Below are 19667 nucleotides of genomic sequence, written 5' to 3' on the forward strand. Positions count from 1 at the left end.
ATGCAACAGAAAGCAAGGATGTAGCGTGATTTGTCAATGAATGAGCTAAGGGGTTCACACAGAAGACCAAAAGAGAGATAAAGGCTTGGTTTATGGAGGGAAGTGCTTCTATTATAGCAAGTCTCACTCCAGCTGGGGGAATACCTGCCCAAAATAAATAAAAACTAAAATAATATGCTGAATTAGGGGAAGCAAAGGAAGGGAATGGCAACAGGAGGGTGGAAGCTCTGACAAACCTGGCGTCCTCAACCTCTTCCACCACCTCCTCCCTTTCCTCCCTCTCTCTCTCCTCCAACAGCTGCTGGAGTCTTCAGGGAGGGGTGAAGGGTCAAACGAGAGAAGGAAGCAAGAGATGAACGAAGGAAGGAAGAATGGAGGGAAGAATGGTCAGAGAAAGCTCTGCACTGAAAATCCCACCTTTTATCCCCACTAAAGTGCCCCACAGCACAACTCTGATCATTTTCAACCTGGAGCCTCTGATCAGTCTCCAGTGCTGCTGAAGATTTCCCATCAGGAATTCCTCCTTGCATGTTATTAATTGTTTCATGTCTATAACTGAAGTAAATAAAAATGCACATAAATCATTTAAGCATAATTTAGCCCAAGTATCCCAAGTTTAAAAATCATGACTAAAGATCCACAGACCTTTAAATATGCATGTTCCAAGCTGTTGAACTGTTGCCATATTTCTTATTAAAATGTAAACAAGTCAAACTGACTTCTGGGTGAAGCATTCAGTGATATGCCTTCTTTTGAAAATGAGGACAAAATCACAAAATATGTGCCATTCCAGTTTGAAATGTATGCGAACCTGCAACAACACCAAGTGACCAATGACACTATGTCTACGACAGTTTTATTACCTTTTCTTTTTCTTTTTTTCTCGTTTCTTCAGTTTCTCCAGGTCTTTTTTGGCGAGTTCAATGATGTCAGAAGTCTCCTTCTCAGGGGCCAGTGTCGTGGAGGAGAAGGAGCCGGGCCCTCCATAGAATGACTGACGATTGGAGGCGCGAGACAGATTCTTCCTCAAGTGCTCATTTACAGCCTCGCTCTCCAGGAGTTTGGCTCTGAAGGTGAAATAAAGGGGCACAGACAGGAGGAAGGAGGAGTTTGAAAATTTATCTTCATTTGTAACTTTTTGTGGTATTATGTGGTGCAAAATTTTAAAAAGGAACCCCAAAGCATATTCCACAACTGACTCCCTTCACTCTTGCACCTTTTCATGTCTCTCACCGAGGTAAATATTTCTGACTGTTAAATTCCAGCAGTACTCTAAACCAGAAACTAAAGTATGATGCGTCTTGTGCTGATAGGCTAAAGGGCTGTCAGCACAGTTGAAAATGTTACTCTGGTCCCATACCCACTGATTTAGTAATCAGTGCAGGTGATATCAATGTTTAGGAACCATTTAAAATTGAACTCATCTTTTATATTCACTCACAAGTCATCATACACTTAAGAGTAATTTGAAAGGTGAAGCCCTTGATAAAGGGTTTAGTACTGTATATCTGTATCTTAACAAGGGATTGTGTTCCAGTTCCATACAACATACTTCATCTAAGGCTTTTAGTATACAGTGCATTCACACCAGAAATGTAGCAAAGCTGTAACATGTTGCACACTGCACAGAAAATTCATGCTGGTCTAACAATAAAGTATTAAATCTTTGGAAAAATATTTTGCAGTAATATTCAATAGTCACAGTTTGACTGTATTGTATTATTTTCTGTTAACATTTTTAGAAAGTCTTACTCTTGGGGCACAGTGAGCTTTCACATAATCTACAGTCAGAGTTGTTTACCTGAGGTCTTCAATCTCTTTGATGTAACTCTGAATCATGTTTCCAATTTCTTCAGTTCCACCTTCACCTAGAAGAGAATCAAGACAATTTTAGATGAGAAAGAGGGAAAGAAAAATGGGTTTTCATTGTGACTTTGCAATGACAATTATTATAAATTTGCCAATACACAAAATACTTTTTGAGTCTGCAAGCTTCAACCTACCTGCCCTGCTGAGGGCCTGGTTGGCCTGGTCACTGAGCAGCTGGGTGAGCCGTGCCCTCTGGGCATCGATGGTCTCTTGCATAGCCTTAACTCTCACCCTTAGGTTGCTGTTCTCTGTCTGCAGCATGGAGTTCTCGTGGAACATGTCGCTGAAGCTCTCCACACCGTCTTCACCTGCCATGCGTTTACCCTGCAGGGGGGGAGGAGGAGGAGGAGGCAATACAGAGGACACCTTGTTACCATTTGACATGAAATATTCCCTGGTTAATCTTTTTATAACATATTTTCAATGCACCCCCTGCCCCTTGAACTCCTCTCATCTTACTGTCTTGTACTCCATTAACTCCATCTGCAGTCGAGCTATCTCCGTCCTCAGAGCGCTGATCTGCTGGCTGGCCTTGTCCTGGTTCACCATCACCTTGTTCTTGATGTTCCGGGCTCGGTTGGCATACTTTAATGTGTTCAGCGTCTCCATGAAGTCACGGTCAGATGGGCTAATGCACGCAATCATCACTGTTTGGCTGAGACAAGATGAAGTCAGATATTTATTAGCGTTTGGTTCAATTACAAAATTGACTGCTCCAGAAAAGTACTATTGCACTGTGAAACTTAATATTCTGATTTTGATACAATACTAATGACTACTAAACATTTTAAACTTTATATTTAAGATCCTTTTCATGTTCCTTTATAAAAAAGTATTTGAAACCTCTGACCACCAAGAGTTCTCTGGGTCCAAGAAGTTTACTAACAGGAAAATTACAGATCCCAGTACTTGAGAAAAAAAGGTGAAATCAGTTGTCCACCAACCTGTTTCCTCCTAATGAGTCCTGTAGAAGTCGGGTGAGTTTGGAGTCTCTGTAAGGCACATGTGAGGCACGTTTGCCTCGGTCACCCAAAGCACTGATTACATTCCCCAGAGCAAGCTGCAGCAACAGAGAGGAATATACAGTGGAATTTACATCTCAAAATACAAAAAGTAAATAGACCAAATCCTGAAATGGCAGGGATAGAGACAAATAAAATCCAACAAATGATCTACAATACTTAGCATGTGTTCATTACAAAGAAAACTGACACTGCAGCTGAAGTTTAATTTAGTCTTACTGCAATCAACACATCTAAAATTCATTGGTTTCGAATGAATGAATTTTGTTTGGTAAAAATAGATCACATTAAAAAGGTATTTTATAAAATGTTTATAGGTTTGTCCTTCTGTGCAGTATGTTTCTGTTGCATGGTTGATGACCTATGTGTCCTGAGTGCATGATGGACATGTATGAAATTCTGCCACTAGATGGCAGTCAAACTCAGTATATAGAATATCAGTGGCTCTGGCTTCTCTGTGCCACTAAGTGACTTTACCAATCGTGCTGGAGTGATGCAGAGGAGGGAGAAGCTCACCAGTCCACAGTTGATGGAGATGCCCTCTTTGGCTCGATCGCCAGTCGCTCCAGTTCTCTTCAGCCTCTCAGAACCGGCCAGGTCAACAAAGTGAAACTTGGCTGTCAGAGTCTCGTACTCATCCATCTCAGAGTTTCCGTTGGAGACTCTGTTATCAGTCTCAGTTTCTTGCTGTGTGACAATTACAAAAAACCAACACTGTTAAGTTACAAAGCATTGTGCTTGTAGTATCCATGTAGTTTTTAAATTAGACTATACGAACATTGTCAGAGGCACAGACGCGAACTTGGCACAGGTGGATGGTGAAGATGGCGTGGGATCGAGAGCTCTGGACGTTCATCTGAGTGCTGGCTGTGGTGCGAGACAGAGCCCCCAGCTTCAGGCACTGCATCATCTGAACAGGCAGAGAAAGAACTTTAAATATAACACACTGGTTGAACTCACTTTGATACAGCGAGGGAACTGAAACACAAAATACTCTAGCATTCCTAAACAGTTCAGGAATTAATAATACATGAATAATAAATGAATGAAAGTGTATGTGTAAAGGGCTTGTGGTGGCAATGAGGTTCATGTTCAAGACTATAGATCAATTAATAAAATAAAAAATGTTTAGTTATTCAATATTACATTTCAGAATGAATCCAAATCTGCTTTTAATAATTAGGTAAAACCATTCACTTAAACAAGAATGAAAAATAAGAAAGAAAACAAAAATAAATATATAATGCTGTCTGTCTGAGAACCAGCTATCCACTAACAAAGTTGACTGATGAATGTTTGAGCTTCAATTATTATTTGATATTTATCATTTAAGTGAATGGCTTGCCCTTCTATATCTGAAAAATGATCCACACAAAACGTTGTTGTTATTTGAACAGCGACAAAGTCTTCCTCAAAGGCTCATCCTAGTTCAGTAATCAGGCACATGTACACCACTAGTCTCTAGAATATATTCAAACTCTACTGCATCAACAATGGCAGTTATAATGGGTGAGACGTTTGTTAAAAACACACAGACACACACTCCTTTACCTCAGCCTCAGAGGACACAGTCCGTGTGGTCACTCCTACTGTGTAGATTCCCCCATTGGCGTCTTCATGGATCTTGATGTGAGATTTCTGCTTCATGTCTCGTGTGGAGTCAAACAGGTCCAGAACTTCCTCATTATAAAGCTAAAGGGAGCCACAATAACACAATTAGATACATAAATAGATACATCACTTTAAATTCACAGAATATCTGAAGGTTTCAAATTCAAAACATTTCAGACCTTTGTAATACTCAAATGTAGGACCAGTATACATGCTACATAAACTTCTGTATTGTTAATGCAGTTTTTAAAGCTATAAGAGTGAGGGCTCCAAAATTAGGATTATAAAATGTGAGGGAGATACGTTTCCTCCTTGTTTATGCCCTTGCTAATCTGCATACTAAAATGTTTTTTAAAAATACTTATCTACCCATTAAGTGTAAGAGTCAACAGTGAACTGATTGAACAGTAGTGCTAGAAAAAATATCAGACCTAGGTATAATTTTATTAGTAGCAGACAGAAGTATTTAGGAGTTATTGGCCTCAGCCAATCATCATCATCCACTATTAATAGCAGTTTTCTCACTGACTGCTAAATAAAGCAAAACAGGCAGTGACATCTTATATTTCTTTGTCCTTTAAAACCCATAAGGACCAGATTATGAAAACCAGACTTTAGTTCTGGCAAGAAAATCTGGGGAAATATGAACCATGCAAAAAGGGTAAAGTTTAAGGAATATGAATAGTAACTGTTGGGGACTCATGTCATATTTCTTAGTCACAACTCATCCACCTCTCTGGCTCCAGGTCTTCTCTGGCAGTTTAAACACTGTCACGGTATGATGGCCCAGCACAACTGTCGACTCACACCATTCCTGTTAACTCTTTCTGTCCAGACTGAGACACCACCATCCCCCCCAACAGCTCCTAACCCCCCGATGACAGCTGCTGCAGTTCAATTGTCAGTGTGGATGTTTTCAAATGATGGAGCGCTGGTGTCGAAGCTTGTTAAACGAGCAGTGTCAACAATATAAGACTGACCCATGACATCTCTGTAAAGCCTCTCCTAATGGTAGTGAGAGAAAGATTATATTTTGTTGGCTTTATTTAGTTTAACATTTTTAGCTTAAAGAAGCAGATAAAATAAGAAAACATTATTTATGAGGCAGTGAAGGCGGGTGGGTACCTCAAGGAATTGGGCATTTATCTTAAACTCAGGTACAGGGCGTCCCTGTTCCTGGGCGGCCTGTCGGCGCTCCTCGATGCCCTTATAGAGGTGGTGAACGGCACGGGGGATGATACCTAGCTCCTCATCGGATATGTTCACGTCAAAGCCCGTCCCCATGGTGTAGGTCTTCCCTGAACCCGTCTGGATGGTAGGAGAAAATGTAAAATATCATTGTATATTGTAGCATTAAGACTTCCCCCACCTGTAACAAAGGGTCTTAGCCCAAACCATGAAAAAGTGCACAAGATACTATGTCCATATACATTTGGCCATGTAGAGTATTTTGCTTCTGCTGTGTAAAGTAGACTTTGTGTATCAGCTTTTGAACAGACCAACACAAATAAAGAATTATTATTGTTACAGTTATGATTTACTTGCTAAATGTATGTGTGCATCTATTTTAATGTGATATTCTTAGTCTGAAAATGCACCAAATAGCTTTGCATGATTCACTCTTCAGAAACATTTGTCTTATATTGGCCCTTCAAGCAGCCCCTCAGTTCATCCTGCCATCTCTTTAAGCACTGGGGCAGTGTTGGGGACATTTCTCTAGTACAGCTTTGGACTGCTGGAAATGCCCGTTAGCAGCAGCTACCAGTTAGCTAATAGCGACAAATAAACAAATAAACTCTGTAAATCCCTGAAGGTTCAGGCAGGGAAGCCGCAGGTCATCAGAGGAAAAAACTGAAAATATGCAACTTCCATTCACTATCAAAAAAGCACTTTCTTGCGTAAGATGATACATTCCAGATACCAAATTCCTTTTAAAAGAAAGAAAATTGACTCTCCACATCCTTACTGTCTGTATCTGCAACCCAACAGGCAGAGTTCTTGTGACGCAGCCGAGTGGGTCGGTCTAAATCTAGGTTAGTCCCTGTAAAGCCACAGAGGCAAGCAGGTCTGATCCAGGCCAACCCAACTGCAGTCTGCGTGAATGTGCTTTCAGAAGTAGGCCAGCAGAAGCAGTTACTGGGGAGATATGGGTTAATATGGACACACATTAAAGATGTATAGCTGTCTAAAAGGTGTGTGTGTGTGCACTTGACTTCACTTTGAATTGTGAGTGAGTGCCGCACGGCAGAAGTTCTGTCACCACGGCAACGTAAGCACTAGGGGAGGTGTAGGAGAGGAGGGGCGTTATGAGGCCCAAACTTGCATGTTATTTCCATGTGGTGAATGTGGTGATGAAAACAAAGGGGGAGGGTGAAGTGGAAGAGAAGGGGGAATAACATTAGCAGAGATACTCCAGAAACTTTCCACATACCCCTTGACAACTGCTGAAGGTGTACAAGTACCACCGTTTGGGATTCACGGCTCTATTGTAATTCTACAACTGTGGATTTTGTGTAGTCTCAACGCATGTTTATTCATCCTGAAAAATGAATCCCGCCCCCTCAGCTTTTCCTGAGGCCTCTGTTTTTTTCTTATCCAAATCATGGGTCTTAAGATTGAGAGCACTGTGTAGAGTGTGAAGCCCTCTGAGATAAAAATGGGGTTTGAGGCTAAATATATGAAAGTCTGTTTCTAGACTTTAAGCTATGCTAACCACCTCCTTGCTATAGCTTCATACAAAGTGTACATACATGAGGGAAGCATTGATCTTCTCATCTAACTGTGCAAGAAAGAGAATAAGTGTGTTTCCCAAATTGTCAAACTAGTCCTTTAAAACTATGGTCAGACAAATACAAGGTTACAGAGGTTCAAATTCCACAACAGAAGTCTCCTCTGGTCTCCTTTTACCCAAATGTCATCACTCTCCATCCCTCAAACACCCCCTTCCTATTCGTTTCCTCAAACACACAAATGCACAGAGCCCATTTCCCTACATCAGCTATTAAGCACCATCAGCACTGCAGCTGTGATACTGAGGACAAAGACTCGCCTGTCCATATGCAAAAACAGTGGCGTTGTAGCCCTCCAAGCAGCCCTCGATCAGCTTCTCGATGGAGGAGGTGTAAATGGAGTCCTGCTGGGAGTCCATGTCGAACATGTAGTCGTAGGTGAAGGCCTTGTCTTTCCCCAGGATCACCTGAGGCTCCCCGGGCATCACATATGTGCAGATGTGACATCCCTCTATCTTCTCCCTGGCCAGCTGAGGACGAATCCTACAGCGAACAGAAGAAAAAACTGAGATGAGAGGAGGAACATTCTCTGGCCACTTTATTACTATAAAATCAAATGCCATAGAGTACAACAGATCTGCCACACCTTCTACTGTATAGTTTATTTATTTTATCATAAATAATCATGTATATAAATAAACGTGTGATAAAAAAATATATTTTTGTGTTAATAATAATAATAATAATAAAAATAAAAGGAGGTTCCTGGCAAGAAAATACTTTCAAACATTATGAAGGATACTTGAAATATATATAAAAAGGGAAACAAATTCCTCAATAACTTTAAATATTTAATCTTCCCTTTTGCTACACAACAAATTGTCCTGTGTGGGGTCCCATAACTCATTTGCAAGAGCTTATGTTAATATGTTATGTTGATTCAATCTGGGCAAGAAAAATACAGCCTAAAACAATTGAAATTGTTGGCATCACACAGCTGGCACAGGCAGAAAAAATTCCCAACACCCCCCAATCCACTGAGCCAAAAAAAAAGAATCAATATGAGTTAATAGGAGAATTAAAGTTCTGCAATGATTATGTGCAATTAATATATAATAGTTTAATCAAATAAAAAAAGAATAGTGACAAACACTCACATCAGTAAATAAAAACATAGCAGAAACCTTTGTTCTTACTCTGTCTATATACAGTATAATCAAACGTTCATTATAGTCACTCAGTAAAGAAATAAACAAATAGAAACACTAGAAAACACATTGAGGTTTGATGCTCCTGTGGGGACTGGAGTGAACTCCAAGATAATTTGTGTGAGACAATTTGAATTGCTCCTCAGTGTTGAAGTATTGAACTACAGATAGCCTTCAAAAAGTTATCTTAAGAATTTGATGGTCTAAAATTAAGTCAATGAAAATCTGATTGTCTGGATTCGCTAAACTCCAATGCTAATTATCATTTACACACCTTATTAGTCTACAGCTATTATTTCAGTGTGTCAGATACATGTCAGATAGGCACATCTGCAGACACCCAATATAAAGAAAAACCTGATCGGGACATCCCTATTTCTTCTTACACTACAGAACTCTGTGTTGAGCACCATTTGTTAAGCCATCTCTTGATTTTATAGCCATAAAAAATACCTTCTCAAGGAAACATATACAGAAACAGCTGTGCAGCAATAGTACAATATTTATTATCTACATACAACAAATGGCTTATAAAAACCTTAAAAACAACAACAGGGGGTACATCTTTTGAAAACTTGGTAGGGATTCTCAATGATCATTGATTATTGATAAGAAAACCACACCAAAATATGTGCTACAGTTTAAAAGCTCAGTCTTCATCTGAATACAAACAGGTCTTAACAACAAACAAGGTCACACACCTTTACTTTTTACAGGGGAGTTAAGAACTCTGTAGCTGCTGGCAAGTACAATGGTTGCCATGGGTATCAAACCTGTGAATCACATTACAATCGTTCTAGCCATGCTGCTGAATAGGTTAGCACAATCATGGAACTGCCTCATTAAGCAGTAAACTGCAGACAGAGTTTGTTCACACATAGTAATTATAGCTATGCATTAGCAGTTTTTGGCACCCGGCCTTTAGAAACACATTAACTGAACCTCCTTTAGATGTACTGTAACTACTAAACATCTCCAGCAGCTCTACATTTGGCTTCCTGTGCTTCTTGTGTCAGAGACAAAAGTGTGATATACAAATGTTATTCTGACCATCCTAAATCACAGGAATATACTTGTTCAATTTCATTTTCATTTGCAGCAGATGTGCGGTGAACATCCCTCTCTGACCCAATACTATGTCCCATAAAACCTGCCAGCTGGGTCAATATGCACTGCTTTAGTGCGTCTGTCGATCTGTCTGTAATGTCTGAATGTTAGTAATGCTGTCCTGAATGTTGGCCAACTGAAATCTGTTAGCAGGGATTAACATGTTTAATGTGGATGTGAGAGAGGGGAGGGAGCACTGTGTGTTCATTCTGCAGAGAAACTAAGCATGTATTTCTCTTGTGAAGAAATAATAACACACACACACACACACACACACACACACACACACACACACACACACACACACACACACACACACACACACACACACACACACACACACACACACACACACACACACACACACACACACACAAGAAATGAAAACACTTTTTGAATGTCAGCGTGGAAAAGAAAAATCCTGGCAAATTCTGGAGGCCTAAGGTTGTCGATGAAAAGTGTCCAACTTCACTGAATTCTAATACGATTATCAAATTTCAGCCAAATCACCTTTGAGAGGCACACAGCAAATAACCATCCAAAATTTGGTGCAGGTAAAAGTAACCTTCAGAGTGCAGTATGAGCTGGTTAGAGATGATGAGAACATGGGAACATATTTTCTGGAAAATATCTAGAGGGACCAAAACTTAAGTTTGCTGTAATAATTCAATAAATATCCTCCAAAAGCAGAGTGCAGGAATCTATTTTTGCACAACATACTCTACTGTTAACCTCACGCATGTCACCATTATTACACATACTGTGTTGTAGTGGTCATCAATACTAAACCTCAAGTCACCACAACATTACTGGTTGTCAGGTTGTTGTAACATCACAGCAACAGAATGAAGGAAACTATTCAATGCAAGTAAATTACTGTTCGATACGGGTTAAGAACATCAAGTGTTAATATGTAGCAGCAAATGAATATTTTTAGCATCTATGCTGTCCTCACATTATGGTCAACTCTGACCGAGAGGGCCAATCCTTTAGAAAGTATCACTGTGTCATTTTAAACAAACTGTCCTCATGGGTTCAGCTCAGAAACAAGCATGGAAGAAAAGCACCTGACAGAGAGCCTGCCGGTCCCTCTGTCCTGTGTGGATAAGGGCCTCATTGTGCCTCCAAGTTCAGGGGAGAACAATGCTGTGAGGGGAGTACAGTGCGGCCATTGTGTCCGTCTGTGTGACACCGGATCCCAGCACTGACACCAACACCACGGCTGCAGGATTACACGGCTGGACGGAGGCAAGGGAGGAGAAGTAATGCCCTGCCTGGAGGTCATGACTCCTGCACTTCTTTTTTTTTAAGTATTTTTTGGGGCTTTTATTGCCTTTATTTGATAGGACAGCTGAAGACAGACAGGAAAGGGGGGCAGAGAGAGAGGGGGGATGACACGCAGCAAAGGGCCGCAGGTCGGATTCAAACCCTGGGCTGCTGCAGCAAAGACTCAGCCTCGGTATATGGGTCACCAGCTCCACCCACTGAGCCCAGACTCCTGCACTTCTGTATCAAAAAAATATCATAAACCACCTTGAATGTAATTATACAACAGGTGCAAAAACTGTAAAAGCTGCATTAGACAAAAACTTTCATGTGAAAATATGTGCCTGGGTAATCTAATTCTACTGCAGTCAATCTTAAGTGTAATATAAACATATTAACCTAATGAATCATCTGAGACAAAGCACTGCTGAATAATGAGAATAAGAAAATGAGCAAACTCACTTGGACATTTTCAGCAGTTCAGCAGAGCCAATCTGCACAAAGAATCTTTAAAGTACAACTACAAACTAAGCTTTAGGTTAAAGTAAATTAGGTGCACATTATACTGAAAGCATGTTACATTACCTAGAAGATTAACATCCAGGCATCATCTTTTTTTCTTTATGATAGTACTGTGGTTTTTGGCACAACAGTGAAAATAACCAGATAATCGTAGCCCAAAGGGGATAGGTTTGGTCTCAACATTGGTACGGAGAGAACAACAATTAACTAAAATAAACCAGTGGTCCTCCTGATAAATCCTGAACTCCATTAGAGACGTCTAAAAATGGATATCAGAAACCAAAATGTGATGTTTCCTCTGTCCTTTAAGGTGGGTGCAGGGTGCTAGCGAGCGCGGGAATGAAGCACTGAATGGGGTGAGAGAAAAACATGTTATGGACACAAGCCCTAAGGCTGTTTCAAAAGCAGAGAATACATTTATTAATCAGAGCGCTCACATAAGAACGTAGCAGTAGCAGAGCGGCAAATCATCAGCGGAAGACGCATAGAAACAGCCGATTGCAGCTTGTGGCGTGTAGTGCTCTGTCTTGCAAATATTGGTAGTCCCTACTGTCCATATGCAAACCTACAGTACGCCCTTGCATGACCCTGAATCCTGAGGTAGCTGGGAAGATCTCATCAAGGCAATAGTAAGTAGTAGTAGTCATTTCCCTCAATAAGCATCTGCTGCAGTTGAGGTAGTAGCTGTCTGGATATGGTACTCAAAAGACAATCATACATCCCTGGAGTGCAAAGCCTTGGTGAACCTGCATACAATAACAAATCTCTTTAATCCTCCACAGTTAGTCTGCAGAACTCGTGTTCTATTGTTTGGATCTCAATGTGTTTGTTATTCTAATGAAACAATAAACGTGATCCCAGACAGAAAATCAATTAGCTTCCATTTCAAATTCACCATATTCAACCAATTACACGTCGCCTTGGTGTTCTAGGAATCTAATCCTTTCTAGTAGCCACAAGGGGGGTCTTTCAGACAATTTAGCTCACTAATTGGGTGTGTAATCCTGTCTGTCTCTCCCACAGTACTTTCACATTGGGAATCTGATGGCATTTCCCAAATTTACTCTTTTTTCATCTGCATATCAACAGTGAGACTTACTAACTTACTGTACCATCAGGGTTTTGGAGGAGATTTTTCTCATTAATGCAAATATTAATATTAGATAGTTTAGTATAAAATAATTACAATAGAATTTCCAAGGTTTTAGCTGTTTTTGGCGTGAAGTTCTTTTCACAAGGGCTGATTAAGATTTTAAATACAGTCAACTTTCAGATGTACTATGTTGTAGCATTGTTTATTTAACATTGCGTCATCCAAGAGAATGATCAATCACATTTTAATTTAAAAAAGGGAGTTGTTGTTTTCTTTTACACATTGGAGGAAAATCAGAAAAATATTCAACCATATTGCCCCACCCCCTTACCAAACTAAATAAGATCATTAGTTTTGAGCAGATTTATTTAGTAATATATAGTTGATTAAAAAGGAAATGGATGGCCAAAACGACAATGTAAGCACTCCGTGGATTTGAACATTTCGTGTGGTAACAATGTGTCAATTATTTTGATAAACATTTTAAGAACTGGCTGAAGATGCAGCTATTTCATTAGCCAGAAATGGACATCAATAGATTTAATTGATTATCATTGATCATGATTGAAGTCAAATTTTGTAAAATGCACATCAAGTAAACTGAGCATCACTGTATCAATACAAAAGCCGTAACAGTTGTGGTGACTTGTCTATTTTAGGGGCTATGGATTTTGAGCATAAGGGGGGGGTGGAGGTCAGAGTTCAGGTGAGGGTCAGGGTTAAGGGTCATGACGTCTCTGCAGCAGCGACCTGTTGTCTGGCTATAGTCAGCCAGCAACGGACTCAGATACAAACACAAAGAGGGCTCTATATTAAACTGATTCTCAACACGATGACAGTTTGGGGACCATAAAAATCATTCAAAACACAGCAGTTAAAAGATGATTTGTTTTATCTGTAAGCTCTAGAAGAAACTGCACATTTACAGCTTGTTTCTGTGCTGTTGTTTCAGCTATGAACAACAGAGCACACCCAAACCTGCTACCACACCCACCAATCCCTCCAACCCCCATCAAACCTCCTTACTGCGCTCAATAAATCATTATGGGTGCCACACGTCGCTGCGAGGGATGGGGTGAAGGATTTACAGTAGAGATTTAAGTGTGTGCCTGTCTGAGACTGCAGAACTCCTTTCTGCGTCATTTACAGTTACACTTCACATCTATCTGGCAGCAAGAAAAATACAAGTAAATATTGAAATGTTTCAAAAAATAAAATGAGATTTAAGGATGTGCTACAGATGATGGCACCAAATAAATGCAATGCTTGTATAAAAGACAACAGAAAGTATTTTAAAAAACTAAATAAGTAGTCAGCAAACTCTTTTCATATCTGGTGGCTGTATTTCATGTTTCTATCTCAAGAACACGACAAAGAAATTAACCTTTTTGAATTATTTCAAGCCTATCATCTGACATTGTACATATTTTGTAAATATACTATTGGTTCTTTATTGCACCCAATATATTGATTAAAGAATAAATATAATACAGGAATTCTGTTGTTTCCATTCACTGATTTCAATAATTGTATGACATCTCATGACAATACTATGATAGAAGCTATATTTATGAAGCCATAGTTCTTCCACAGTGACTTGGGTTTGTGCACCACTTTGTGTTTGCAGGCAGAGAGCTGTACTGCAGAGGGCCTGGCTATTGCTAAGATAAAGACGAGGAGAACATAAGATTCAGAGCGACCTTTGTTCATGCACACAAGGCCAAAAATCAAAGTCACACACACACACACACACCCCCCCACACACACACCCACACACACACAAACACAAAAGCCAAAGCTCCACATCCAGTGGTCACTGCAATCTGGAGAGTAAATAGGACAGATCTTTATGTGGAGATTTGCTGAGAGCAGCAGTGCGGCAGCTTGGGATGATGTCACCTGGCACGGAGCTGCCCACTCAACTTTAAGCATAACATTTCACTGTCCTTCATGGAGGAGACAATTAAGCCAGTGTAAAGGATGGAGAGAAAGAGCGGGTGCACAAGAAAGGAAAGGTAATAAGAGAGAAAGTGTGTCACACACTTGGCTCGTTGCCAGACACTGCAGGCCGGCCTCTACACTGTACATGCCTCCTTGTGGTTGTAATCGTAGTGAGGCAGCAGGAAAAGAGTAGCTTTGATAGGCAGGTGATTGCTCCAAAGCCAACAGCCTTCATCTATTTCCTTTCTCATCTGTCACTCACTGTAGGACACATTAGAAGAAAAAAAAACATTTCTAACCAAACATCATGTGCCTGAAGGGTGGGGTTTAGTTTTTGGTTTAGCACAACAGGACAATTTAGAACTGGTCAGGTAAGTTGCAAATTGCAGGAGCATGTGCTTAACTGCCTTTGCAGCTCTTTGCTGCTGTTTGTCTTAATCTTCCTGTCAATCACTGTCCTAAAATGACAAATCCTGCACAGCTGTCCTTGGGTGAGACTAGTTTAAGTATTTGAAAATACACAGTCAACTAAACATTAAACAGTAAATCTCACTTCATTTGTACATTCGTAAGTAACAGTTAAAGAATATTTATTTTGCTTTTGTTTTTAAAAATCTTTTCAGAAATATCCTCTCAAGTTTCTTCTTAAAACCCTTGTTTCTAACTTACATATGAGTATGGCACAGTATTGTGAGGTCTGGCTTTCATTTTTTTGTAAAGGCATAGAAAGGCACAGCATGCTGGCAGTGGGTGCATGTTACAAGTATATGCAAGAAATCACCTCTGCAGTATAGGGATTAGTGCAGCAGAGCTCAACTGATTTGTAAATGGGGGGGTTGGGTGCAGGTTTAAAGAGAAAGACAACACTGTAGGAGATGGAATAATATCTGGGTTTCACAAAACTGTGAAAGACTTAAAGCCTGCGTGTATTTTGAGGCGAGTGAGGCACCTAACTGTGCAGATGCAGGATATTAATATACAGAAGTGGATGTTAATATACAGCCTGGCATTCACAGCATATTTGCTAACTACTGCAGTTTGGCTACAGCTGCGAATGGAACTGCCTAGCAAAAAAAAAAAATATATAAAATATAACATTTCAAAAAGAGAAGAAATCTTAGGCCCAACTATACAGAATTTAAAAGAAATCTATCTGCAGAACCGGTACAGCATAAATGCATGACAAAGATCCTCTACAGCTTTGGTGGATGCTTTTATAGTGCCTTACAGAAGCCTACAATGAAACGGTAAATTTTTTGTATTACAAACCCTGCTAGAAGTGGTTTCATGCTCTGTCCATTCAGCCAGACAGGACCACCTACTGCACCAGACAAAGAGCTGAGAGCACTGTCTACTCTCGCTGAACACCAGGCCATAAACGAGCTGCAGGAAAACCACAAGCACATGCAATCTGTGCATCCAGAACAAGGCCATCACGGATATAAGAGCTCAAACTTTGTATCTGTGGAGATGTTTTCTAATATTGTAGCAATATGTCTTTTTGTCTGTACAGTCTGTACTCTGCGTGACATGAAGGATGTGGTTGCCATGGTGACCAATAATGGAAGCCAAGAATTAAAGTCATAATCCGATCCCAGCAGGATATAATGCTGGTCTGGCCGACTAAAAGATGTCAGGAGGAGGGGCATCAGAGAGACAAACTCGCTCAGCGTCCTGCCACCCGTCAAAGACTCCAGGATGAGGGTAATTCACTGCCAACCCGACCGGTGAATGAGGCACAACATTTTCTCTGTGCCTTCATCATTGACACTGAAGCATGAACATCAAAAAGGGCTTTATTTATTCATTCATAATTATTCTTGTCTGTGTTTGCACAAAGCCGCCAACTCAGTCTGGGTTAAACATCCAACTCCTGTTTAGAGGATATGAAATATGAATTAGCCTAAAGCTGACTTGGAAAAGAGAGTTAGCCCTGGGTCAAGTGTTAAGGCCTTTTTTTCAGCATCCATTGCTGCATCAATTAAATCCAGTTTTGAAAAAATACTTCAGTGTATCAGTAGTTTTATTTGATTATAATGATTCAATTTTAAAATCAGAATCAGTAATTTCTCTTAAAAAATTATACCAAAATTATAATGACAAATGCTAAAAAACGGAAGCCGACAAACATGTAGACTTTAACTTAATCAATATAGCCCAAAATCAGTTATATATGCATTATAATTCAGATAGAGAAAACAAATCCTCTTAAACTGTCAACATGTTAATGGCCCAACCCTAAGGGAGGTGGAAAGGTTCTGTGTAGCGCAGTAACACAAACTTGTAAGTCTTTTATTTGTTTTTCTAATCCCTTCAACATAAACAAAAGGTTATTTTGGCAACAGATTTCAAAATCTGAGATCAGTGCACAGCCTTATCCTTCAGCTGGTAAAAGCTCATCCCTCTCTGGGAGGACTTGAGATTTGAACATGATATGTTCCCAGAATAATAAATAAATCCAATAGTGACAGACAGGCCTGATTTAGGCTTAGACTTGCCCCAAATAAACTGGATCTTAAACTCTGTGGAGTTTTAGGGCAGATCAAACCCTGATACTTTTTGTGCACAGACTCAACTGTGGACTGGAGGAATCAGAAACTATCAAGTAAATAAAATACTTTTTTTTTTTAAAATTAAAAATCACAATTTTGCCAAATTTAGATTCAGTTTCATTTTGATCTTATATGGCTGCTTTTGTTTAAACAAAATGTAACATCTGAGAAGTTTGGCTTCTTTTGTTAAAAGAGGTTTGTGGAAATTTAGATTAATCAATGTTTATATAAATATAATTATAAAGGTATTGTTTTGCTTTCAATAGCAAGATTTATACCTCATATTTGCACTAGTATCAAAACTGTCCCAAGTAAGAAAGCTTGGGATTCAATTGGGAAAAATCTGTTTCTTTTATACAGTTTTGTAACAAGCAAAGCTGTAACCACAGTTCTCCTCAGCTCAGTTCCTGATTGTCAAACAGCAAAGTGCAACTGAACCTAACTTTAAAATGGTTTAATTTAAAATGGGTTTTATCTTGTACAGACTTGTCATTAGGTGTGCTACAGAGCAAAGGTAAATACATGTAAAACATATATATTTTTAGACAAGGCTGAGGTCAGAGCTTGGAAAAAACAAGACACACACAGGCCTGTCAGCGCACATTGCCTATGTTTTTTAATCTGCACACCAGGTTCATAGAGGCTGACCCTGTCCTGCTGCTGGCCTGAGCTTTGGATATGCATAGATACCCCACTGATCCTCAAGCTTGTGAGCCTTTTGGAAAATGTGCTTTCAAAAACAAACAAGGCTGCGCCAAGTCCCCGTGGCACGCTGATAACGGCTTTACTGCTTCCTGCAGGTTAAGGGTCAGGGAGCAGACCACCCCATCATTATCAGGGGCGGGGAGGGGAGGAGAAGGTTAGGCAACAGGAGGTGTCACTAAGGGATCATCTCTAGCTTCTAGCTGTCAAAATGGAAAGGAAAAACTGGCAGGCAGGCTGAGGTCAGTGTTGGAGGGAACATGGACCCTTTCTTCCTCTCAGTGGCACATGTTGTATGTGCACATGCATAAAACATTTTCAATACAGGCCTTTAAAAAAATAAAGCTACTTTTGGTGGAAGTTTATGGGCAACAGTGGAATTAGCAGTTTACTGTGTTTCATATATCTAATGTCACTAGTATTTAATTCTGCATTTTGATAATGCTAGCTTGTAAAAACCACAAAGCTTAAATAGCTAGCTAACAACATATTCCACAAAGCAGCTGCTCGCTGTATTCAGGTTCAGACTCTTCAAGATAGTATAAGCTGAAGAAGAAATAACACATGTACTAAAGATAACAGCAGGAATTTTAAAATGCCAGTGCAATATAAATGTAGTGTTTGATTATACCTTTAAAGCATGAACACATTGAACATTCTACAGCTATTTTTATTTAAACACACACACACACACACACACACACACACCATATATATATATATATATATATATATATATTACATATCTTTTATATAGTTTTCATATTCTTTATTGTAATTTATCTATTTTACGTTTGTGATTCTTGACTTTGAAGCACTTTTCCCCCCCCTTTTCTCATACTAGTCCAAACAATGCCTAGTGTGAACAAGGCCACAGAAAAGATAGCACATCAGACTTTTGACTTTTAAATATCACATTACTGAAAACTGATGGTACTGCATGGTTTTTAAAGCCCCGTCCTTTTTCTAGACTGGTTGATACACTTTATTTATGGACACATTTATGGACACATTTATGTGCTATGAATGATGTGTCCTTTTCAGGACTGGAAACACTGTTAAACCTAATATGAGAGGTGTTTAATTAAATTTGGATAGTTGGGCACAACAAATAAACCCTCACTGTTAGCAATATGATGTCAAGCATCTCATATAACAGCAGTAGAGCCTAAAAACAACAGCTAACAAGCATTAGCAATGAAATCAACATCCCTATAAACACATTTAGGAGTGATTTATACTTGCTACTTAGAAGTGTTGTGATGCTGAACTAAATAAAGAACTAAATAGATATGTATTATTACAAGAACCATTTTAATTTTTTTTATATTTAACTGCACGTGGACAAGAGACTAGCATACAAATGCCAACTTCTCGTTTTCTGTACTTAGATATGCTATGTGGATGGGATGGGAAGGTGAGGGTGTTGAGGTTCATGGTCAGACCCTTAACTACTTTTCTATTACTATTTTATACACCACGTCAGCAGTTAACAGCCTAATGCTATTAGGCTACGCTATTGAATAGATGGGTCTGTCACCCTCCCCTAGGTTTATTAATACAAGTTTTTTAGAGCTTGTAGAGAGAGTTTTACGGACCTTTGTACAATACATCTACACAATAATATCAAGAGGTACTCATTGTTCAGTCAAACCATGGCCAGACAAAAATAAATATATCATCTGATTTACTGAAGAAGAGTATACTAACAGTGTGATGTATTTGGGTTCGTGGAATTTCCACAAAAAATTCCACTTAACTGCCCGTATTGCAGAGTCAGGCCTGGATTTCAGTGTCATTCAACCATGTGATGTTGACACAGGACTCCCATTGCCATTTTGCTTGTCATTTTTACGTGTGTGTGTGTGTGTGTGTGTGTGTGTGTGTGTGTGTGTGTGTGTGTGTGTGTGTGTGTGTGTGTGTGCGCACACATGCATGGGTGGGTGAGGGACACATCAACCAGCCGCCATCTGTGGCTTTCAAGGCAGCCAGATAGCAGATTATAGGTTAAGTAAACAGTCGAGGTCGAGTGGAAGTCAGTTTGG

General features: G+C 39.7%; 1 protein-coding gene across 6 annotated transcripts in view; it reads right to left on the reverse strand.

The window, feature by feature from the left end:
- The window catches only part of kif21a (kinesin family member 21A), a 46671-nt gene that overhangs the window by 19356 nt on the left and 7648 nt on the right, over nt 1-19667 (reverse strand). For 3 of the 6 annotated variants that reach the window (XM_051382889.1, XM_051382891.1, XM_051382888.1), the window contains exons 2-12: nt 7552-7774; nt 5628-5810; nt 4443-4583; nt 3670-3801; nt 3408-3578; nt 2814-2929; nt 2329-2524; nt 2004-2193; nt 1802-1868; nt 864-1067; nt 237-308 (exon numbers count right to left, since the gene is read on the reverse strand). In XM_051382889.1, the coding sequence (XP_051238849.1) occupies nt 237-308; nt 864-1067; nt 1802-1868; nt 2004-2193; nt 2329-2524; nt 2814-2929; nt 3408-3578; nt 3670-3801; nt 4443-4583; nt 5628-5810; nt 7552-7774 (1695 nt within the window). The remainder of the gene's footprint in view (nt 1-236; nt 309-863; nt 1068-1801; nt 1869-2003; nt 2194-2328; nt 2525-2813; nt 2930-3407; nt 3579-3669; nt 3802-4442; nt 4584-5627; nt 5811-7551; nt 7775-19667) is intronic. The other 3 variants (XM_051382892.1, XM_051382890.1, XM_051382893.1) reach the window with 1 other exon arrangement.

This window comes from Dicentrarchus labrax, unplaced genomic scaffold, assembly GCF_905237075.1.
Source record: "Dicentrarchus labrax unplaced genomic scaffold, dlabrax2021, whole genome shotgun sequence".
NCBI lineage: Eukaryota > Metazoa > Chordata > Actinopteri > Moronidae > Dicentrarchus > Dicentrarchus labrax.